This window comes from Zophobas morio, unplaced genomic scaffold (genome assembly GCF_036711695.1).
Source record: "Zophobas morio isolate AGI-343-1 ecotype UQ-CSIRO unplaced genomic scaffold, CSIRO_AGI_Zmor_V1 ptg000016l, whole genome shotgun sequence".
Lineage (NCBI taxonomy): Eukaryota > Metazoa > Arthropoda > Insecta > Coleoptera > Tenebrionidae > Zophobas > Zophobas morio.
In genome coordinates, this window is record NW_026972121.1 from 224,787 (window position 1) to 250,144 (window position 25,358).

Here is a 25,358-nt window from a genome sequence, read left to right on the forward strand (position 1 = left end):
TGGAAGCGGAAGAAATACATCGCTTCTTAAGCGAAGCTGATGATCTGCATTATTTGGCCATGAAGGTAAGTTAGGTATATTCATATATTACAAACTTCTTATGTGAATGATTTTTAGGTTATTTTAATAATTGCCTATGCCGGTGCTTTAAGACGGGACGAGATTACGCAAATGTCTGTTGATGATATTCAAGTTAAAGAAATTACGATCTTCATTAATGTTCCGAAAACAAAAAAACAAAGTTTCCAGATTATTTGCGGGAACAGACCACGGGTGGATTCAATTAATTAAGTAATACCTTGCCCTTCGCCCCAAGCACGCTACCACGAAACGGTTCTTTCTTACATATAGAAATGGGCGTTGTACTACAAGCCCCATCGGAATCAATAAAATTAGCCAAACCCCAAAAATGAGAGTAAGCACTTCTCATTCTAATTTTAACTCGTTGAAAGACGATCGAATTGAACGTTTAGAGCATTTGGTGGAGACGTTAATTATATCGACAAGGTTATGCACTGTCGTGATTCGTATGTAATGAAGTCGGATTGTATTCCGCAATTTTCACTTGACGATTTGACGATCATAGCACAATGTTGGGTTGATAAGTTAGACCAATTGGCGACAATCAACCAATGGACCGAAAAGACCACGATTTACCACATGCAGAGCCGTTTAGCCGGGCTAGCAAAGACGTGGTATTATCACCTAACCGATTATTATCATTATTCGTGGAAACAGCGAAAAGCTTTGATTATTATTAAAACGTTTCCGAATCAAAGCGATTTTGCATCAAAACTTCGGGCGTTGGTAAACCGAACAAAACTGAAAGATGAGACATGGACACAATATTATTTCGGAAAATTAGGCTTGGCAAGGGCGTGTGAGGTTAATGATATTAATTCTGTGTCTAATTGATGGTATCGAGGATCCTACTCTCCGCAGGGGCCAACTATCTCTCCACCTTGACAGAAAGGAGGGACGTGTCAACGTTCAAAAGAGAAGAAGAACCTAAAGTTAAACATCATAACTACCCTAAACGGGATAAGGAATTCAACGGGGATCACACTAAAGGCAAACACCGCGATTTTAAATGTTTCAATTGCGGGGATAAGACGCATATAGCAGTGAACTGTCTTAAACCACGTCTTGAGTGCTCGAAATGCCACCGTTTGGGGCACGAAAGCACTGATTGTAAACGACCCCTGCCTTCAAAAAAGGCAATGCAGTGTGACACTGGGAAAAATCATACGCAAAAGTGTTACTTTACGGATTGTTTGATAAACGGGAAACAATTTCGGGGCTATATAGATACTGGCTGTAGCATTGTTGCCTTGACAGAAGCGTTGCAAAAAGTTTGCAAGTCGATTTAACAACGTGTCAAGTGATGATTGTGGGCTACGGAGGTGGTCGCACCCAAGTTTTAGGTGACACCACAATCCAACTCGAAGTCGATTTTGCCAAGGCCGAAGTACAAGCCTATGTTGTCGCTGATCGACACCAAGAGATCATTATAATGATTGGGCCAAGTTTCCTTAACAAAGCAAACGTTGCTCTTGTTGTAAGGAAATGCAAAGTCAGAAAAGGATCACTTTACAAGTGAAGGATGACGTCATCATTCCTGAAAACCATGTCGTTTATGTTAAGATCGTGAAACGTGCACTATGCCAGGGAGAGATCTACGTAGGACGTACCAAATGCTTGAAACCGGGGTAAGGATATTGTGTACCAATACCAATACGCAGTGGGGCAGCAGGTGTTGGTAAGAAAAATTCTTGCCTCAAATGAGGGAACAAGCAAAAAGTTGCTGCCCAAGTTTTCAGGCCCGTATATTATCGTAGAGACATTACCTCACGATCGATACGTTGTCGAAGATCTTCATCATCTTTTAATGTCGACATTAAAAAGAACAGAACGTCTGTTCAAGAATAACGCAGAATGAACGTTATTCTGAGAAACAGAAAATCTATTAGAAAGTCTATTCAAGAAAGTTCAGTCAAGATGTTGGTACCACTGGTACCAACCCCATTTTCTACCCCCACCTGTTGTATATTGTCACGGAACTGCTAGTTGCCCTAGTTATGTAAAGATTGCCTCATGCCATGCTTGTGGGATGTCAGCAAAAACCTCTTTTTGCTGACATTACGGAAGCTTAGGTGGGGGGCAGTGCGGACTGACGAAAGGGGCAGTCGGTACTAACTAGGGACAGGGAGAAGGAAAAAAGTGAGAGAAGTGAAGTGACGCACCGTACCCCCTAAGGATGGAATTTGTAATGTAAGTTGAAATATATTTAGTTTATTTAATGTATTTGGGATTTTTATTCTTAACGTCGGATCGGGTAATTATCCTTAGCTCTACCAATCTCTTCCCCCCTGACCCGGTCGTGACATATGGTGGAGGCGCCCAAAATTTCGCGCATATAGTGTTTTTTAAATCTTAAGAAAAAACAAAATCTTATTTTATGAATAATAAAAACCCCGCGGATCCAAAAACCCGTCAGCAATACAAAATCCGTATAGAAAAAGAGTACGGTTCGTTTCAACCAAAAAGCAGAAGTTCTGATATTCACGGAGTCGTTAAATTAGGGGGATGCGGTTGTGACACTTCAGAAACAGATCCGGAACCACTTGTGCTTAGTCCAATCCCCATCGAATTACCAGAAACCAACCTAAAGCAGTTAACATTGTCCGCACCAACTTCACAAAATGCTGAAACAGTAGACCAAACGTTCGATAAAATACCGGGAACAATCCCCAACAAATCGCCTCACTTCACTGAGCAAAACATCAGAGAAACAAACGACCCATCTAACGAAAAAATGGCCAACGTTACAATCACCGAGGCATTCACAAGCCAAAAACATCCATCGATCCCGAGCTTCATTAGTCCAGAAATTTTTGATCCAAAACGTGACGACCCACAGCGGTTTATCCAGAATTATGAGCGGGCAGCAGTGGCCAACGCGTGGAATGACAACTTGAAGATTTCATATTTCGGCTCATTTTTGTCAGGAATAGCGAACAGATGGTACGAAAATTTTGTTACGAATAATGCTACAAAAACCTGGACAGATGTGAAGAAAGAATTCCTAAAAGAATACAGAATGTCGGACTATTCGGAAGACAAGGAAAGAAAATTTGAAAACCGCAGACAGACCCGAGAAGAGTCAGTAAGAGAATACTTTTTTGATTTATCCTTCCTAGCGTATGAACTGGACCCATTAATGGAGGACGAAAAATTTATCAAACAATTCGAGAGAGGCATGCACGATAAATATTTTAGCAACTACAAGATTCTAAAACCAGATGACGTTACCGTACCAGAACTTAAATCAATTATTGCGAAACTTGACGCTATAGAACAGCGAACAAAAGAAAGCCAAGGGTACTTTCATGACCGACAGGAAGTTGAAGAAGCGAATAAGTATACGAAATTTACCACAAACTCTAGGAAATTTGATAGTAGGCCACCACACTTAAATGGAGGCAATTTCAAGAAAAATGTACCAAACACCCGCAGCTCTAACGGACGACCAAGGTGCTACCATTGCGGAAGAATTGGACATTTTGCAGGCGCATGTTGGCACAATACAAGTGGCAACAATTACAAACAGGATCACCACCCAAACGCCAAGGGACGACGAAACTAAACCTCCCAGTCGTCCTTACGCAAAAAGGGAGAAGCAGCGGCACTTCAACCCTCAACAAACCTCCGCGTCTGCTAACCCTAAATGTACAAATTAACAAACAACATCTTACCGCAATTGTAGATACAGGCGCCGCAACAAATGTTGTTGTCAGCAAAATAATACCGAAAAACGAAATTCGCAAGCAGCAGCAAATGTCTTTTTTATTAGCGGCGGGCAACGCGAAAGTTCCTATCTTAGGTACAACCTCCCTGACTTTAAGGGTAATGAATCATACAAAAAACATTTCAGCATACGTCGTGGAGAATTTACCCTATCCAATTATCTTAGGCATGGAATTTTTATGCAACGAAAAATCTATCATTAATTTACAAGATAACACGATTATGCTGACAGGTAAAGTTTTCGAACTGAATAAATCGTTTCATGTTTCACAACATACAAGCTATACGCAACGTAGGTCAGTTAAGGGGTACAACAACACCTTAGTCGACATTCCTAAAATGACTTATTATAAACAATGCGTTGATGACATATCGCAAACATTACGTGCAATCATAAAACGGAATAATAACACGGAAATGACACAAATTCGACAGAAAGAAACTATGACACAAGTCAACACTATACATGATTCACTTCGCGACCACAAATTACTGACACGGCAAGACCTAGACCTTCAAGAACAAGACACATACGAAACCTTCGCAAAAGCGAATTTTGACATTTTTGACACCATCACTAGTTGCAACATCTCCACCATGAAAGTCCAAAGAAACAGTTACCCTTGTGTCACATGGTTGTTCAATGAACAAAATAAATTAAACATACGCAAAATATATTCCACTAATAATAAATTAAATTTTACTCTTAATGTGGCAAGTAACTATCAAATGATATGGCACGTTCTAAAAGAACTAAAACAAATAGTAACGAGGAAGAATATTACACACATGTATTTACAAAAACCAGCTGTGAATAATACCCAAATTAAAGTTGCCGAAATTATCCGTATGATTTATTACATTTTCAAAGACACACCTATTAATATTTATATTTTTGAAAATTCAATTTCCACTTCAGAAATAAATTCACAAGATTACAACACTGTAACTGTACACCGACATGCTCGCCGTTTTCACAAGCACCAGCCAGAAAGACTGGTGCCAGTATTTAACTCACGTAACGTTCGCCTACAATACAGCTCGTCAAGATACCACTCAGTTTTCTCCATTCATGCTTGTCTATGCAAGAGAAGCAGTCTTACCTACGCAGGCAAATCTTCTGCAGGAACCGCTGTCAAGCTACGTGTTTGATATTAGAGAAAAGGCATTGGCCGTTAGGAACTGGGCTGTCGAAAATATTTATAAAAAACAAAATATTGATAAAGAAAGATTCGACGAAAAACATAGGCACGTTGAGCTCATGCCTGGGGAAAAAATAAAAATATTTACTCCTATTAGAAAAGTGGGAAAGAGTGAAAAATTATTATTAAAATATTTCGGTCCATATACGGTGATAAGAAAAATGGGGGATGTGGATTACGAGATTAGAAAAGGCTCGAAAAAAGAAGTTGTACATGTAAGTCGACTTTTAAAATATAATGATCCATGGAGTCCACAGGTGAGTAGCGACAAATAAACAATGTTTTCATTGATCTACTTTTGCATCCATTATAATGAGATAATTTTGTCGAACTATATAAAAGCGTTGGGTGTTAGTTTTTATTTTAAATGTATGCTTTGTTAACGGGGGTTTACGAGAACTTTTCAAACGTGTGAGCCTGCGTGTCGGAAAAAGACATACAAATAGTACAATTTTTAAGTTTAAGGTAAAACGAATTCAAAATAAATGTATTAACATGGCTTTCCTACAGGCTGTTCGCTATCTTACTAATCAGTCAAAATTCTTGCGTTGGAGGACAAATAGAAGTGTCGGCAGGAGCATTCTGGAGGCCCCTTGTGGAGACTTTGAATTACGAGGCAACCATACCAATAAAGTATACAATGGCGTGGTTCAAACCACAAACAAACAGTACGGGCACATCAAAACAATGTAGTGGCGATCACAATTGCGAGCTGGCGACCGCTATGCACCAGTTAATGGAAGCGGTTGACGGCGAGCTGGAACCACAAGAGTCGGAAGAAGGATGGCAGCTTTTTGAAGATCAACAGCACAGAGAAAAACGCAGCCTGGATTTTCTAGGAGAGGGACTGGCTTGGTGTTGCGGCGTTGCAACACAACACAAACTAGACTCGCTGCACATGGAAGAAAGGGATTTACAGAAAAAACTTCGACAATTGGAGGGGGGCCTATCTGAAAATATCAAAACGCCAAGTCAAAATTCTGTGGAATTTAAAAAATATACAGATCAGGTCGGGGAGGCTTTTAAATCCACGGAGAGGAGGATTAAAGAAATGGAAAAATCCATCACAAATTTTAGGAACAAGACGAATGAATGGGAAGGATTTTTCGGTACTTTAATAGAAAATCAATTTCAGAATACTAGACGTATCGTAACAATGTGGCGCGCGTTGGAACAAAGGGACGTAAAACTGTCATGTCGACAACACCAAATACCAGAAAAGGTGTTGCGGCCCCAACTTTTTCAAGCGAATTTAATGGAACTTCAAAAGGAATTAATCAAAGCAGGTCACGATTTAGCTATTGCTGTCACGGATATACACAGGTATTATCAGTTACCAATAACAGATTGTGTAATTTCAGGTAATAACATAACACTTGTACACTAGACACCGGAGGCACAATTTGTACCGACAAATTTCTGGTTTGGGGTTGCATCAGTGCAGGCCGCACTCCGACAAACTGTGCTTTCTTCCTCGATTCGGAGAGGATAAACTTCATGGGCCTACGTGTGCACGAAAATTATATGAAGGTGCGACAGTGGAGGAATTAAGTTATCACTGCCCCATGAAATGTCACGCATCGACATCGCTTACCATCACAGAAGTCGAGGAGGATTTATTTATAATAACAAATTTAAAGGTAGGCGCTTATATAAGTTGTCCCAGCAGTAATAAAACCCTAACTGAATTCGGAAGCTTATTGGGCGCGTTAAAAATAAAACTTCACTGCCAGTGTGCACTTGTTTACCTGCATGATGTAATAATACCTAGACGTTTTCCCTGCTTAGATACTATCCCTCGCATCCACGTAAATCACATAACTTCAGCAGCGTGGTCGAATCTAAAATCTTTCATTCTTAACCCCATTCATACCCACTCGTTACCATCATATAACAACTTTTCGGAATGTATTAATCCAAATTGGTCATTGACTATTCCGCATTTAAATTTAACCTCCCCGCATAAACTTCTCCAAAATTTTGTCGCAAATATTCCAGAATCACCACAAATTTTTTCTTTTGCGGACAGTTATGGTGTACATACATCCGCTACTTTAGTTGTTTGGAATCTAATCTTAACTGTTTTATTAATATATATATTTTGGAAATCCAACCACCCAGCGATAGCCTCCCCCAACCAAACATGTAACCCTACCACCTCCCTTCTACTACAAGGGGGGGAAGCCGTTAGGATAACTGTAGATGACGCGTCGTAAATTATATATATTATCACCTTGTGGATCTTGTCTTAATATTTGGACTCTCGATTAAAAAGATCGTTAGACAAATGCTGAGGCAATATCTGTGCAGGTCGATTGAAGCCTGCAGGCATATATGTATTACCCATATATAGGTTATATGTAGATAATAAGTAGTTGTCCACTGTTTTATATTTTAGATCGGAGATTGAACATAGATTTAGAAAGTTATTTAGATATTGTGTACTGGCTTCGCTTTATCTATTTTGTAGGAGTATAAGGTAATTCTAATGAATGAATTTTTTTTATGTTCTGGAGACACCTACCATACATAAGGCGTTCTTGCTCGAGACAGAACCAGCATGGAAAAAAAAAAAGGGCCCTAACATCACTCTCGCATACGACGCTCTCGTTCGAGAACCAAGCTTCTACGACGACGAGTTCTCCTTAAAGAAGACTCCAGTTAACAAGACTGGACTCATAGTGGTTGAGTTTTGCCAAAAAGGAAATGGTGGTGAACGGGACTTCGGCCAGTAAGCAGGGACGTTAAAATAGCGCTCATCAACTGCTGCAATTAGTAAGAGAGTGCCGCTTGTCGCGAGAGATTTTAAAATAGTTGCTTCAAAAGATAAATACCTTAAATCAATTTTTGTCTTATTCAAGTGTGTAAAATGTTGGTAGGGTCTTCCTGGGTATGTCGACCAGAAGAATGTAATTTTGTATCGTTGGGTATCTTTGTTATTGTAGTAAAGTAAAGTAGGAGTGAAGTCTAATATGACTGTATATTTTATAGGGTTGTGTTTGCAAAATGGATAATTTGTGGCTATGTACGTTTTATGCATTGTATTAGTTAAGAGATATCTGTTTGTAAAACACTGGAGGTCCAGTGTTCCTTAAGGGGGGAGATGTGTCACGGAACTGCTAGTTGCCCTAGTTATGTAAAGATTGCCTCATGCCATGCTTGTGGGATGTCAGCAAAAACCTCTTTTTGCTGACATTACGGAAGCTTAGGTGGGGGGCAGTGCGGACTGACGAAAGGGGCAGTCGGTACTAACTAGGGACAGGGAGAAGGAAAAAAGTGAGAGAAGTGAAGTGACGCACCGTACCCCCTAAGGATGGAATTTGTAATGTAAGTTGAAATATATTTAGTTTATTTAATGTATTTGGGATTTTTATTCTTAACGTCGGATCGGGTAATTATCCTTAGCTCTACCAATCTCTTCCCCCCTGACCCGGTCGTGACAATATTATAAGGTATTCGGTGTGTCAGGTTGGCAAGAGACAACAGCTGCAACATGACCGCCGAGACACACAGTACGGATGTCTTTGAGAATTAATGTTATTTTTGTATTATCCAGGATCATCAATAAACATCCTTTGTTATAATCGAGTGTCTTACAATGTACCGTATATAACACCACCATTTTCACTGTTAACATTCAATGTATATTTCGAAGAGACCAAGAGTCTGTCTGTAACCGCCAATCAATAAACATCGATACATTATTCAACAAATCGTATTTTTTGAGATGTTTTACTGTTATTCGTAAAAGATTGCAGTAGTCAAAACAACAAATCGATTCAACAATATACGATCACCGTTGCAGTGATTTCCTTACTTTAAGGCAAAAATTCATTCGAGGGAAGACCGAACTGTCGAAATTCAGAAGACAGACGAAGCATTCACGTGGTTGTAAGATCAGATCGATTCCTATTTTCCTTCCTATACTTTTCACATTATTCGTATTCAAACAAGTTTCGCCGTTATATTCTATACGGTAGTTCGGATACGTTTGCCTACTACTCTTTGCAAATCGTCGGCATTTTTGGCAGTTTTTATCCCATTATTAACATGGCAAACAATTTAAAATAGCTCAAAAATCAGCGTAAAATCTTAAAGGGGATGATAACGCGAATTCAAAACAGCATCAGCGAACAAGACGGTATTCAGGAATTGGAAATGCGTTTAAATAACCTTACAGACACTTTACAAAAATATAACGATGTTCAAGCGCAAATTGAATTGTTGCAACTCGAGGACACTAGTAAAGATGAAGAAACTTGGGACGTAGAAAATGACAGGGAACGTACCCGGGTTGAGAATCAGTTTTATAAAACCGCAGGTCAGATTAAATCTTTAATAATGAAAAATAATCCTAGTACATCAAACCCGTCGCAGAAAACAAACTCGACAATTATTAATTTCAATAATTTTAGTTCTATAGATAGGTCGGAGTTAGTTACAAATTTAAAACCATTGCTTTTGCCGATATTCACAGATAAGCACTGTGAATGGTTCACATTTTATGATTCGTACAAATCACTTGTCCACGATGATACAACTATCTCTGATATTAGAAAATTTCATTATCTCCGCGGGTGTTTAAAAGACGAAGCGCTCAGAGCTATCGAATGTCTCACAGTCTCAAGCGATAATTATGCTAGTGCAATTGATTTACTAAGGCAGAGGTTTGAAAATAAATGAATTATTGTCCAGGAACATATAAACAACATTTTGAATATTCCCAATATATTAAAACATTCACATTCAGATCTCCGTCAATCACTTGATACAGTTAATAATAACATCACAGCGTTAAGGGTGTTAAACCAACCGGTAGAAACATGGGATTCGCTTTTAATCGCTATAACTATGGAAAAATTGGACTTCGCGACCAGGCGGGAATGGCAAATCGGTTTGGATAAGGATCTCCCTACCTATAAAAAATTTAATGAATTTTTAGAAAAGAGATAGCAAGTATTAGAGGCTTTAAATGCAATGAAATATTCAAGTAACAATAGTGAACCAAAATTTAGTTCGACTTATTCTAAACAAGTGAAGCGACCGTTTAAATTTTCCCAAAGGCCAGCTCAAAATTTATTATCAACAAATGTCGTGGCAAAAATTATGTGCTTAATTTGCAAGGGTGCGCATGGTATTTTCCAATGTATTGAATTTTTGGGTAAATCGGTCACAAAGTCTGTTCGAGCATAGACAGTCTAGTTGAGAAGTGCAGAATGAACGTCATTCTGAAAAACAGAAAGTCTTATGCATACAAAGACCTTAAAGCATTCAGTGAAGGAGCTCCTGAGTGACAACGGAGGAGAATTTGACAATGAAGAAGGTCTATTCTACGTGCAAATGGAACTACTCAACGGTTAACAGCGCCGTACACTCCTGAGCAATCTGTGAACGGGACAATAGAACTGTGGCGAGAACATTGAAATATTCAAATCCAGAGGTGACGTATTCGGAAGGAATTTGGGCTGAGGTGATTAACAGCGTTATCTATATTTTGAACAGAACATCCTCAATAGAAAATAGTAGTCCTACTAAGAACGAGGAATTGAAGAGGTTAAAATCTGACATAGACCAAACTCTGAAAAGCGTATTGACGAAAATTCAAGAATTTGAAATTAAATTTGATATGCAGGACTTGTCAAGGTCACACAAAAACCCCGCCGATCACCGACCTCTAGAAAACATGGAAACAAAAACTGCAGGATTGATACCTCGAAATAAAACATGGTTGCACCCAGTACAGAAAAATAAACAAACCACCGGTCAACAGAAGCAAATAAAATCTGTCGTTAAGGTACGAACAGTGTACAGCAAGAAACAGTCTAAAGATATGACAGTAATTGTCTGCTTCGAGGTGTATCATGCCTTTAATGTTGAGTATCCTATAGAAGCGGACTGTGTTTGGACGTTCTTGCAAATTTTAAATTTATGTTTATAAAACTAAACTGATCATAACAGACATCAGTTTGATAAACTTATAAAACGTCCGCGAACAGAAAACGACGGAGAATTCTGCAATCAAGAGACGATGAGATGCTTGGACAAAGAAGGGATATTTTTCGAGACTACTGCTCCAAAGATCCCCGAGCAAAACGGCGAGAACAATGCTCCTTCACTCCAGTTTCCCGAAATTCCTCTGGGCAGAGGTCGTCAACACAGCCGTGTATGTGCTGAATCAAACCCCAAATTCCCAACTGAATGACACGACTCCATATGAAGCGTGGATACGTAGAAAACCAGTTTCTCACACATTAGAATTTTTGGCTCAAAGCATACGTCACATTCCCAATATCCATCGAAGCAAACTCGACGCAAAAGCTAAGAAACTGATCTTAGTTGGATATGAAAAGTTACCGTCAGCCGAAATGTAACATTCGACGAACCGGTGGTGAAAAATTCGTCAGTCGAGAGAAAGAGGAATGCTGAAGGCGACGAATCCTTGAGCATTTTCGAAGTATGAGAAGTACCCATGAAACATCAGGACTAAGAAGAGATCAGTCGGCCACCGGCTTCGCAACAGAAAAAATATAGTTGTTCCTAGAAGATATGAAGTCAACTTGACAGAACTTTTGAACCCCTGAACGAAGAAGCTGTACGTGGCGAAAATTCCGACGCATGGAAGAAAGCGACTGAACTATAATTGGAAGCCCATGACAAAAACGGAACACGGGAGATTGCGACACGTCCAAAAGACAAAAACCCATTGGTTAAAGGTGGGTTTCAAGAATAAGCAAACAGGCGAAATCAGAAAATACAAGGCGCGGTTATGTGCAAAAGGCTAATCTCAGAAAGAAAGCAGAGATTACTCGGAAACCTTCTCCCCAGTCATAAGGTATGACTTAGTACACGCACTCTAGTTGCAATTGTGGCCCAGAGGGGCCTAGAAATTAGGCAATTTGACGTCAAAATAGCTTACCGGAAAAAACCTGTATTCCGGAAGGAGTGAACGTACAAGGTAGATACAATGCATGCCGATTAATTAAATCATTGTATGGTTTAAAACAGTCGTCCTCTTGCTAGATGCTAAATTCATTTGTTTTATTTCAACAAAGCCGAATTTATAAACTCATCCGCAGCAGCAGCAGTTGCTGTTAAGGTTGCAGTACGTGCAGCCGCAGCAGTAGCACTACTGTTCCCCTTTAGAAACTTGTCAACAGTTCATGAGCAGGGCACGTGTGCAGCCTGTAATTTAAAAATCTGCTCCACGAGATGATTTGACATTTGATTTTGAGGTTACGTTAAAGTTTTGCGAATCTAAAAGGTAGCAAAGTTTAGATTAATTAGTATTCTAGATAATGGATCGAAAAAAAAAGCTCATGGGGGCTTTTGGACTTCTATTGAGTTCATCTATTATCATCACAAACATGACAAGAAGAAGGTACAAATGAGACCAATCAATACACAAAGAAAAAGTGTAGGCGGTTATAAGAATTTTCTAAGAATGAAAGTAGGTGATCCCGAACAATTTTTTAAGTATACAAGAATGACTGTGCCACCTTTCTAATATTAACATTGTTGAAAGTCGAAAACAAAATATTTAGAGGACCAAGTTCTGATGGAATCTGCGCACAACAAAGATTGGCTACGCTATAACTTTGCATATGTAATAAAGTGATTAACATATTTTGATTGTATAGTGGTTCCGGTGAGAGATTAGCATTTCTTGACAGTTGACATGTAAGTTGGCAGCAACCTAACACTATAAAATACACCGAAATTCCTACGCTGTCACTCACAGCTGGCTGTCACTGTCTTTGTTACAAATGTAAAACTACTGAAAGTTCCATTACTAAGGTTAGGCCACTTTTTTGGCCCTCATCTCCAGTGTTTCTTTAAGGTACGTGTCCATTTGAGAGGGCGCTTGCGAGAAATAATTCCAAGATTAGCCCGTAAAGCCATGGTCGGGCCTGCTCTCAATTGGGTAAGCGTATCGCTTGCCCAGGGTTTTTACCTGGTTTCTCCGAGTTTGTGAGCGACTCTCACAATACGAACGCGTTTCGTAGTGCGACAAATCTCCGATAAGTCTGTTTTGCCAAAAACTTCTCGAGTAATGTGAAACTTATGTTTTGTAGGGCTTAAGATTAGAATGATTTTGAAATTTCAAATATCGCGCGGATGTTACACTTTTCTTCGCGTAAATTTAGTGACTTTTCTGCCAGTCAGTCTCTCACCGTACGCAGTATAGATACTTATTTCAAGGATGCAGCGTGCAATGTCTTGCTTGAACATTTCGAATGGGTTTAACCACCGTCCATAAAATAATTCAGGAGACAAACAAGGCATTGTGGGAAGTACTTTCCCCCCTTTCCTTAAAAACTTCATCGACTGAAGGCGAGTGGAAAAAAATTAGTACTGGCGTTTATGAAACTTGGAATTTTCCTAATTATATTGGAGCAATGGATGAAAAGCATATTGCTATTAAGGCACCAGCACACAGCGGTTCACTTTATTTTAACTATAAGAAGACGTTTAGTATTGTGTTGCTGGTTACATGTGACTCGAACTATGTTTTTACAATGGTGGATATTGGTGCTTATGGCTCCCAGAATGATGCGAGATGTATTCAAAAATAGTATTTTTAGTATCCATTCGGAAAACAATAATATGAGCATACCTAATCCGTCTGCTATTCCGTTTACTAACATAAATATGCCATATGTATTAGTAGCAAATGAAGGATCCCCGCTAAAAGACTATATCATGAGGCCATACCTTGGTAAAAAGCTGTCTCCAACGCAATAAATATTTAATTATAGACTTTCAAGAGCTCCTCGAACAAATGAAAATACTTTCGGCATATTAGTTGCCAGGTAGTGTGTACTAAAACAAAATATAGCAGCCAAAGTCGAAAAAATATCGATAATATTGTAAAAGCTACTGTTGTTTTGCATAATTTTTGCAAAAAATATTTGGATGAAAACTCAACCAAAAATATTTATTGCCCACCAGGATATACCACTGGAGATCAGGACAATGGCTTCTAGAGAAAAGAAACACAACCGTTATCATCTGTAGGTCGATTGTCAGTACATAATGCCACTCGGACAGCATATAATACCAGGGATGGTATTGCCAACTTTTTTACGTCTGCTACAGGAGTGCAACTGTTGCTGTTGAGTCGCGCAAAAACATTTCTTCATTTTTCTATAACAGTTAACTGCAAAACAATTAATAGAATAGATATTATAAACAACGGAGAATGTTTATATCTGATTGTCATAAATGAGAGAATGTTGCAGGCTAGAAGGTTTACATTGGAGCAGAAAGTAATGGCCTTAACGGTAATGAAAAGCAATGGCAAGGGCTATCGGCTACTTTCCAAGCTTTTTGCTTTACCTAGCCGTAAAACATTAACACACCTTCTGAGTAAATTGCCGTTTAGACCGGGCACTATTAATAACAAACTTTTATCGTCGCTTAGATTATCTATACAACAGATTGGATCCTCAGGAGCGAAGCTGCATCTTATTTTTTAATGAGATGAGCATAGAAGTTCATCTTCAGTACAACGAAAGGGAAGATTGCATTGACGGTTTTGAGGATCACGGGTGTAGAAGAAAGGCCGCATTTGCAAACTACGTCAACAGTTTTATGTTACAAGGTGTGTTTAGGACATTTTTTATATTTTGTCGGTGCGGCCTCCACCTGTTGGCGGTGTCTTTGTAAGGCAGCTGTACGTGTGCGAACCCTCAACCTTGTAAGGCGGCCGTCGTCTGAAGTGCGGTACGCACCACCTCTGGCGGCGGGGGTTGGACAGGCTACTTCCCCCCTAATATAATGTCATCTTATGTGTACATCAGTAGTTTAAGTCGGATCGTTGCAATGTAACCATCGAAGGAAGTTAAAATAAAACCAAGTAAAAATACAGTCCGTTTATTAATTTTGAAACGACCAAGAACCAAACAAGGTGCGTGTAAACAATGAAAGCAGCCTCTAATGTTCACCTTTAACAATGGTCCTATAAATGGCTTCGCGTTAAAAGTTTTAATTAAAACGGCCATTGACAAATGTCAAGCTGTCGGACTTAATCTATTAATTAAGTGAATTTAATTAGTTCTATTAGCCCCTATAATATAAGTACACCTAAGTTGATTTATAATTATAAATCTACTTAGGCATACTTCAGCATATAAACTTACACTTGTAAAAATATTATTCAGCAAAGCATACTCAGTGTTATCATGAATAAATTATTGAAAAATTAGAAAGGCAGTTTGATCAAAAATGTGCTTTAGGTCACTTTTTATGTACACTTCTAAACTTATCCTACACTAGGCATTTTTATTGCTAGTAGATTATATTTCCACATCCCCCTGCAGGGACAAGACATTTCACCCATTGCCCGGCCTGGTTCGACGGCTTCCGCAAAGTCTCGAGTGTAGAGGAATTTATTACAACCGCGAGAAAATTAGTGACGAAGGCGCCTTGAAAACCTTGCCGATCTTGCTACGAGAGAAGGCACTAACGTGGTGGAACGGAGCGAAGAATTCCGTTAACACATGACCAGCAGCAGTCCAATTAATCAGGGACGCCTTCGCCCCAAGTGCCCCGAACCACCGTTTGTTCAAGGAAATATTCGACGAACCTCAGGCGGACGAAGTCTCTACTGATGCGAACATCACCGGCCAACGCGAAAGGCTGTCGCGGATGTCCCGGCAGCTGGACGAACAGTGGCAGATGGACATTATCTACAGACTGCTACGACGTAAACTCCGAGATCGCCCGTACGGAAGTGGACACCTTCGCGGATCTCCTCCGCAAAGCCCGCGCCGTCGAAGAGAGCGAACGAGAAGGGAAAAACACGCACGAAACCAAATGGCAAGATCCCAGAACAGACGAAAACAGAAGTCGCGGCCCCAGGCTCCGCTATGACATGTGCAGAGCTTCTGGCCATGACGTGACCACTTGCCACCGGAGACCACGAGGACCCGCCCCAGCGCCCGGACCGACAACATGGACGCCCGCTGAGCCAGTGTGTTGCTACCGTTGCAATGCCCCGGGGGTGTTTAGAAGAAACTGCCCCACCTGCAACACAACCGATTCCAGCCAACCCACACGCAACATGGCTTTCTGTGCATTGAGGTCCGGCACGATCCAGCCACGGTCCCGCCCGGCCATCCACATAAAGATCGCCGGAGAGGAAGGCACCGGCTACCTAGATACAACCGCATGCAACAGCGTGGCCAGCGCTACGTTATACCGCCACCTATTAAAAACAGGGCACGAAGCGAAGATGGAAAACGTGATCGCCACCCTTGCAGACGGCACGAGCAAGCACCTACAGGTACCGGCCATCACAACCAAGGTAGGCGTACAAGGGCGACACATAGAGACCACCTTCATCGTACTATCCAATTCCTGCGACACCCGTACACTCCTGGGCGCGTATTTCATAGAGAACGCTAGAATCGTCCCCGACTTGGCAAGAAGACAGTATTATTTTGGCGGCGACATCACACGAACCTACCCGTTCATCGAGACAGAGCCGAGGCGCCCGCCAGGAAGGAAGTTCCCACGACCGTAAAAGAAGTGCGAATAACGCAAACAGAACCCATGGAAGAAGGAGATATTGAAGAAGGTTACGGGCCCCTGCCGCCAGCACCACCAAAACTTGCTGCGCCAAGGGACTTGTTACCCCTCACGGATCAGGCTCCATACGTGACCGAACACATGTGGGAAGACGCGGAGACCGCTGTAGCGACGGACGAAATAAACGAGAACGGGATGGGCCTCTTTCCCGACGGCCCCCGACGACTGTAGCATCCCTACATTTGCAAACCAACGAAGGCACCGGTTTCACCGAACCAACCCGCGCGAAGTTTAACGACTTGATGGATGACTTCGCCGACGCTTTCGAGGCATACGGCCCGCCTACCCCATACGCCGAGCATCGCATAGATACAAGCGACCACGCCCCGATCGCAGTGCCCCCGTATCAACTAAAGACCACGAAGAAGCAGCGATTTTCCAACGCCGCCATTCTGCGACAAGCCAACCCCGAAAAACCATTTATCCTGCATACAGACGCCAGCGCTTACGCCTTAGGAGCTGCTCTACTCCAGGGGGAGGGCCCTGAGGAGCGCCCAATCGAGTACGCAAGCCGCCTGCTCACAAACTATGAGCAAAACTACACCACCACGGAGCACGAAGCCCTCGCCATCGTCTGGGCCGTGCGAAGGTTCCGTGGATAATTTAGAAGAGGCCGCCCAAGAAAAATCCAGCAGGACCAATGGGCACACCGATAATTTCTCGCCACGTTCAAGTAGGACCGATGAAACCATGTTTGGCAAGCTTTATCCGCTTCTACTCATTCGCCTTGTATCCGAGGGGTCTTGGAGTCCGAACAGAGTGTATCGACGGTACGAGCATCAGCGGCATATCCAAGGAGTCCCGCAGGTCCGACCGTACAACTCCGAAGTGTGCTCAAGAAGATTGTCCGCGAGTTTCATAGACAATAAACCGTGCAATCAAAGGGACTGTTCCGCCAGTGCGTGAAAGTGACATTAGTTAATAGTAATCCACTGTAATAATTATAATAGTAAGGTGAATAAAGTGAATATAAACAACTGAGCTAGTCGTTCATTAAAAACATTAATACTCTGTTAATTAATTTCAGATCTTAGACGCAAGAATAGTTCTAATGAATTCCAAGATAGCAAGAATTTAGAATATCTTCCCCATGTTGTTGATGTAGGAAACATTAACCTAGACCAGCCTGCTTCGTCAAAATTGCCATCACCAATCAACTTCATCCACTAGCGATATTTCAGAGGAAAATAAAAGAAAATCTTTGAATTGCTCTTATTTAGATGGTGTTTTTTTTAAAGCGAATAATTTTACAAAAAAGGAAAATAAAATTACAGTAGAATGTCAACTATGTCTTCCAAAAAAAACACAGTATTAGTCGCGGCGGAAGTTCAAACCAAGATTCTTTTGACAGAAAGCTTCTTCATTTTATAGCTGATACAATTTCCATAATAGAAAAACCATCATTTATTGCTCTTTTGAAGAAACAAATCCAAAAGTAATGAGTCGGGCAACTGCAACTAGAAAAATGAATGAGGTATGTGAAAAAGTACTTCTACCTTTCAAGAGTGAAGTAAATAATGCAGAATATAAGACATTTGGTCTGTTAGACGGAGAAGTTTTTTCGGAATTGACAACAATTTTGTGAGACACTCAGTCGCACTCTCATGTAAAAGACTTTTTGGGAGTCACACTTTCGACAAAAGAGCAGAAATTCTGGAAAAAATTCATTCTAAATTTAAAATTCAAAATGGAAAAATTGTAGCCACAATCACAGACAATGGCTCCAATTTTGTTACGGGATTTGAAGAATATGGGGAAAGCAATTTAAACAATAAATCAAGTTTGAACGATGAAAAATTGCAACTGCATTTAGATGAAGACGATGATGTATCATTTTCAATTATTACAAATTCAATAGAAGAAAATTATAACATAGGACGGTTCAATCCACCTAAGCACATACCCCGTGCCAGTCATACCCTGAGTCTAATAGCTACATCACGTTAAAAGTGTTATTCAAAAAAAAACATACGAAGTGTTTAGCAAAGTTCACGACCTTGTGGAAAAAAGCAGGACGTTCGAAATCAGCGGAAATCATACAACAAGTGCTCGGACACACATTAAGTTATCCTGGTGCTACACGTTGGAATTCTTTGTATGACTCTTTTTCTCAAATAATTGGTAAAAAATACAACATACCAGTACTTTTTGAAACCTTGGGCATTCAGGAACGGTGCTTGAAAGACTCTGCCTTGCAGTATTTAACAGAATACTGCACAGTTTTGAAATCTGTTCCGTCGGCTTTAGAAAAAACATTTTATGGTTATTTACTACCTTGTTTGGGAACTACAATAAAGAAGCTTAAAAAAATTGAAGCTGTTTTGCTAAACCAATTTTAAAAACATGCAAAACTGGGATTTTTAATAGATTTTCTAAATTTTTTGACTTATCAAGTCTAGAGACAGCAGAGGCTATTATGGCTAGTGTTACGTTGCCACAATTTAAACTTAGGTGGATAGACAATTTTCAGAATTTTACAGCCGAAGACCTTAGTGTATACATTCGGAAGATAGTAGCCGACATTGCTCAACAATAATTGTTATGCGTGAAAATATGCAGGTCACACCACTCGAAAATGTGAAAACAAGATGACTTCTTTGAATTTGAGGAGCTAAGTCAGGAAAACTTAGAAATCAATAGAATCTCGTTTAAATGAAGAACCGAACTAGAAATTGTATTTGTGCCTTCCATCATCAGCGCCAGTAGAACGTTTATTTTCATTTGTCGAAATTGTGAATGCCCCAAGAAGGAATGCATTAAGTGATACAAATTTTGAAAATTTAGTGTTATTAAAAGCAAATAATCATATGATCTGTTGGGTAAAAATTAGTGTTGTAATTGTGATTCGGCTTACACATTTTTTAATTCTTACTGCCCGTTTTTGTTCTTTTCTCGCATTTGAGCAGTAATATTTCTAATTATCTCATATTTTTTTAGTAATAACTGAAACTAGGATTTAACCAACGAGATTTGTATGTATTTTAAGCATCTTTAAAGTGGTCACTTTTGGTCAAGTAATTAGATGCCTATCCAAGTTATGTGCAAAAATATGCCAAAACAATTAGTCATCTGACTTGACTTGCCCTGACCGATATTAATTCATCAAAAGTTCAAAATGTTTTTCTATCAGTATTAGCAGAAGAAAGATGATAGATTATGTAACGTAATTTTCATTAAGAGATTGTAACTTGCGACTACGTGTATGTTATTTCTTTTTTTACACAATAATATTTAATACTGGTTTCTTGAATCGTATTACAAACTGCAGGCGGCTGGATGACCGACAGTGTTAAGCCGTACCAGTTGAGATCGCGTCAACATAGAAACACGATGCCGGACAACGTAGTATTCACCCCCAAGCAGTTCCAACAGCTGTTGGAGAACATGAAAACGACGTTTGCGACTGCACCATCAACATCTATACCACAAGGTGAGAATAATCACAGTCCCCCTAGTAATGATAACTTTGCAGAGTGCAAATCCCGATTTTCGATGTGTCGGAATTAGTGACGACAACGCTACGATGTGACTCCCAATGTTGCTAGATGGAACAGCAGCAACTTGGTGGCAAGGTACTAGAGCATCCGTTAAGACGTGGCCAGAAGCAGTTCAGTCACTGAGGAGAAGTTACGGGGAGCAGAAACCGAACTATAGAATATTCTGAGAACTATTCTCTCGAAAGCAACGGAGCACAGAGCCCACTGACGTATTTGTGAGCCATGCTCGTGCATTGCTTTACAAACTTTCTGCGACGCCAGGGTTCGGCGAGACACACAAGGTGGACATGTTTTATGAGCTCCTTTGCCAGTGTTGGATGTATGATTGTTATTCATACATACGTACGGAAAAAGATTGATATAAATGAGACACAAACATGTGCTGTGTAACACTGTATTTACTTGTTGTTGACAGTTCGGAGTCTATGTACAAAGTGGTTAAAATCGGAAGCGATACATTGCAGGTAGAAGAGAAAGTTGGGGACGCTTGTTGACAAGGGTTGCGGTTGGTAGGTAAAACCGAAACTCGAAGAGCCAGTCTATACGAAAAATGATTCACAGAGACCAAATTGACAGCTTTGAAGCTTATAAGCAAAGCTCGACAAATTGAGGACCTCAACAACGAAAATAAACTGTCGACGACTGCAGACAAGCCTCGAAGGGTGATATACCATTATTGTAAGCATTATGGTCATATTCAGGCAGACTGTCAAAAGCTTGCAGCGAGGATGCAAGAGTCTATGCATGCACGGGAGGCGCCTACCCCGAGCTTAAACCCCAACTTCCTCTGCTACGGATGTCGCCAACCAGGTCACATCGGATCACAGTGCCCCAATAGAACGAACAACAATGGCATAACCGTTTGGGAATCACAAAAATTAGCTATGAAGCTAATTACCTATTCATTTTCTGGCGCTACAATCCTAATCTCTCTACAAAAGAACTTAATGAATCACTGTTTAGCATAATTCGCATGGTCCAAAAACTGGAATTTAGCGGGGATTGGACCCTGTTAATCCAAAACAAAACGGTGCTAAATAAGTCTAAGTTACTTGCGCTAAATCCATTTATGGATACCAATAATAATCTCATACGTGTTGCGGGCAGGTTGAAAATTTCTACACTGTGTGACGACGTAAAATAGCCCATTTTACTACCCAAAAACAGTGTACTCACTAAATTATTAATTCGGGAAGAACATGAACGTATTCTCCATGCCGACCCCCAGGCCACCATCCGCTAACGATTCTGGATAATTTCCGCGAGAAGCGTTAAGGGGGATTTATAAACTTGCAGTTGACGTTGAAGTTGCCGTTGCAGTTGCTGTTACCACTGACGTTGCTGCTAGAGCTGAAAATTTTCATTTATAAACTCCATTGTCAGTTGCCGTTCCTATAGGCCGTAGCTGTCAAATCGAATGGTGAGGTTACGTTTTCACGTCAACATTGCGTACTTTCGAACGAGTTTAATTTTTTTAAGTGAAATGAAGCCAACCAAGATGCGACAAAAGTACTCATTAGGTTCTCTCGGCTATCTTTTGTGTGTTTACGCAGCAATTAAAATTAAATATGGAAGACAAAAACGTAGGTTTAAGGTTATAAAGCCAGAAGAATTGCTGGAAACTTTCAGTATTGTAAAAAAAATGAAGACTTGGGATCCTTCTCAATTTTTCAAGTATACTCGCATGACTGTGTTCCCGTATTTGAGAAGTTGTTAAACGCTGTTAAAGTTAAAATTCAAAAACAAGCAAGCTCTGACGGAGTTTCAGCAGAGGAACGATTGGTAATAACACTGCAATAAGTAATTGTGAGATCTTACGGTGCAGTAAATATTTAATTTCTTATGTGTAACTATCTTTTAGTTTATTTGTTTTTTTTTTTTTCAGGTATTTATCACGAGGGACAAGTATGCAAGCACTGGAGTGGTATTTTAATGCCGGGTTATCCATGAAACTTGTGTTGCAATTTGGGAGGTACTCAGTCCTACATATCTGAAGACCCCATGAACGCAGTATGAATGGAAAGCAATTGAAAAGGGATTTTATACGCGTTGGAATTTTCCTCATTGTTTAGGAGCTCGGAATGGGAAGCATATAAATATTTAAGCTCCCGCAAATAATGGTTCTCTCTATTACAATTACAAAAACTATTTTAGCATAGTGTTGTTGGTATCATGTGATACTACATACCGTTTTACTATTGTTAATATAGGAGCTTATGGGTCGCAAAGTGACGGGGGAATTTTCAAGCATAGTGTTTTGGACAAAGACTAGAACAATCTAATATGAATATTCCTCCTGCAAGTAATGTACCTGGTTCTAATATTAGTATGCCATATTTCTTGGTGGCAGATGAAGCGTTACCTTTGAAAAATTATATGATGAGACCTTACCCTGGAAGGAACTTAACAAACAGCGAAAGAATTTTTAATTACAGATTGTTTTCAAAGTTGTGTAAATTAGCATTATGACCCAATGATAATACAAACTCGTCAAAATACGATTCCTAGTTGATCATTTACGGCAAGCCATTAAAAGTGTAGTATACTCTTCTAAAAATTCGTGTATAGACGAAAGTTTGCTTTTGTTCAAAGGGCGACTCTACTTTCGACAATAGATCCCTTCTATCCGCCATCATTTTGGCATAAAATTTTTCATCATATGTAATTGTTTAACGGAATATATTCTTGACTTCATTACACCGGAGCCCAATCAGATATAACCACAACTCTGGTCATACGGTATACGTCGACAACTGGTATAGCAGCCCCTTATTGCTTAGTTTACTGCATAACCGATAAACAAATGCTTGTGGTACCGTAAAAGGGAATCGAAAACATTTAGTCACATTTAAAGAAAAACTTGAAGTAGGTCAAGCAGTTTTTTATACCACGTCAAATTTACTAACTTTGAAATCGAGAGGTAAATGTTACTAAAATAAATATGGAAAACCGATATCAAAGAGGTGTGTGGTTTGCTCCAAAAATAAAAAACGGAGAGTGTGAAACTTGTAACGTAGCTGAATATCGTTGAAAATGGTTAAAAAGTAAGGTTACATACATAATTTGACAGCGTTCAAAACAAACAGCGACGTGATTGCGTTGTTATTGTGTTTGTCTGCAAGTGGGCAAGTTGCACCTGAAATCTGAGTGATCTTATTTTAAATATTATATTATTTATTATTAGAAAAGATTTTGTTCCGTCGTGGTAAGAACAGTGATGTGGTAACTAGAGCGTATAATAATTTCACTTCTCATATTTTCCAGTTTGTACTTGCGAAAATGTGTTCGATGTCGTCCACAGCAAAGACCAAGCACGTTTCAGCAACTTCAGCACGAAGGAACTCTGAATCTGATATCGCTGATAGCTAAATATAAAAATATTATTGAGTGCAAGGACTCAGATACAAAACAGTAATAGGAAAAAAAATGCAGCATGAAAAGCTCTATGTGCTGAATTTAACAGTATGAGTGGCGAAACCGCACGTGATGTAAATACAATAACTTAAAGAAGAGGGCTAAAGGAAATTTTGCACAGGAAAGATCCAATGCTTTTAGAACTGGTGCGGGCCCGTCAGACCCGTCACCAGTTACTGGGCTGGATATTCAAATAAAGGAGATTATAGGTAAACAGTCTCTTAAATACTCACACAGGGCAATTAGTGCAGTCCTATTGTGTGAACCACATTTTACACTTGCAGAATTGCCAGTAAGGATTATTTTTATAGGTAAGCAAGTGACAGGTGATGACTCCATTTTTGACTTGGATGCCATCGGTGATCATCCAACAAGAGGGAATGACATAGAAATTGTAGGCACTGAAGTTGTGGATGAAACCATCACCATTGAAATTAACGATTCTGATGGGGAAAATGATTTAAGTGATGAAATACAGGAGGAAGTGTCATCAAATTTATTAAATTGAAAAACAAAATGGAATTCCCCAGGTGTACCAAAGAGAAACAAGAAATCACTGAGTACACCACATTGTAATTTAAAAACCAAATTAAGCCAGTGGTCAGCACAAAAAACAGAATGTGCTGCTTTACAAAAAGAATATCTCCGTGAGGAACACGAACAAAAACTTCGCCACAACGAGGAAAGGCATCATAAATATTTGCAAAAATGCAATTTAAGAATGCAGCACATGCAGGAAAAGCATGAATTAGAATTGCAGTTGTTAAAAAAATCGTTTGAATTAAACAAAATGTAACGACAATCTAATGAGTGGTCCTAATCTACAACAAGAATTATTTTGTATATTAATTCGATTCCGAACATATAAATATATAATTAGTGGTGATATTGAGAAAATGTACCGGCAAATCTTAGTAAACGATAACGATGCTAATGATCAATTAATTTTATGGAGAAACACTAAAAATGACTCCATCAGAACATATAAGCTGAAAACGGTTACATATGGTACTGCTTCAGCGCCATATCTTGCAATGCGGTGTCTGAAACAATTAGCCTTTGAAAACCAAGACAAATATCCACTTGCTTCTTTTCATAATTTAAATAATTTTTTCATGAACTATTTGCTTTGTGGTCACAATGCAATTATTGAAGCAGTCAAATTGAAATTACAAAAAGAAAATATATAGATTTCGATTGTACAAGTGGGCATCAAATGATTCGACCTTTATTCCCGAAAATTGTGATCAGTTTGATAACGTTGTACAATTTAATAAGGACACAATAAACTTGCCGAAAAGCGCACGCCGAGCTTTTGAACCTCTGAAAATTAGTTAGCTTTTCCTCCACCCGTTCCTTCTATTTCCCAGTTTAATAAAACTTGTACTTTCCTTCTCGCTTTTTTTAAATCATTACACACGTAATTGTTACCAGCCCCTTGATGTTTATTTTCTTACGATTATTTGATTACTATCGACGGCTATCCATTTTGCACATGATCGTTTCACCCGATTGCTTTTTATCTTATTTTCGGGATTAGATCTGTCAATTTGTGCTAGCTTAACCTGCCCGGTAGCAGCTCCAAATTTCGGCGAAATAATACCTAGGCAAACCCTAACCACATTCAAAATAAACAGTACCGTTAAATTTTCGTAATTAATAACGGAGAGGTGTTAATAACTGATAAACACAAGGCCGAACTTTTGGCCGAGCAGTTCCAGAAAGCGCACATTAAAATTTACTTTCCACTCACTGAAAGGCAGGTAAGAATAAGTAATAAAGCAATGAACAAAGAGTGAACTGTTTACTACATAGCAGTATCCTAACATATCCAGTGGACTCGTTCGCA

General features: G+C 39.6%; 1 protein-coding gene across 1 annotated transcript; it reads left to right on the plus strand.

The window, feature by feature from the left end:
• The first annotated feature begins 2,089 nt into the window (after positions 1–2,089).
• On the plus strand, positions 2,090–7,497 carry LOC135129556 (uncharacterized). The gene is made up of 2 exons (XM_064056733.1): positions 2,090–2,271; positions 5,520–7,497. The coding sequence occupies exons 1-2, from the start codon at positions 2,258–2,260 to the stop codon at positions 6,394–6,396; spliced, it is 891 nt and encodes a 296-aa protein (XP_063912803.1). The 5' UTR covers positions 2,090–2,257; the 3' UTR covers positions 6,397–7,497.
• The last annotated feature ends 17,861 nt before the right edge of the window (positions 7,498–25,358 follow it).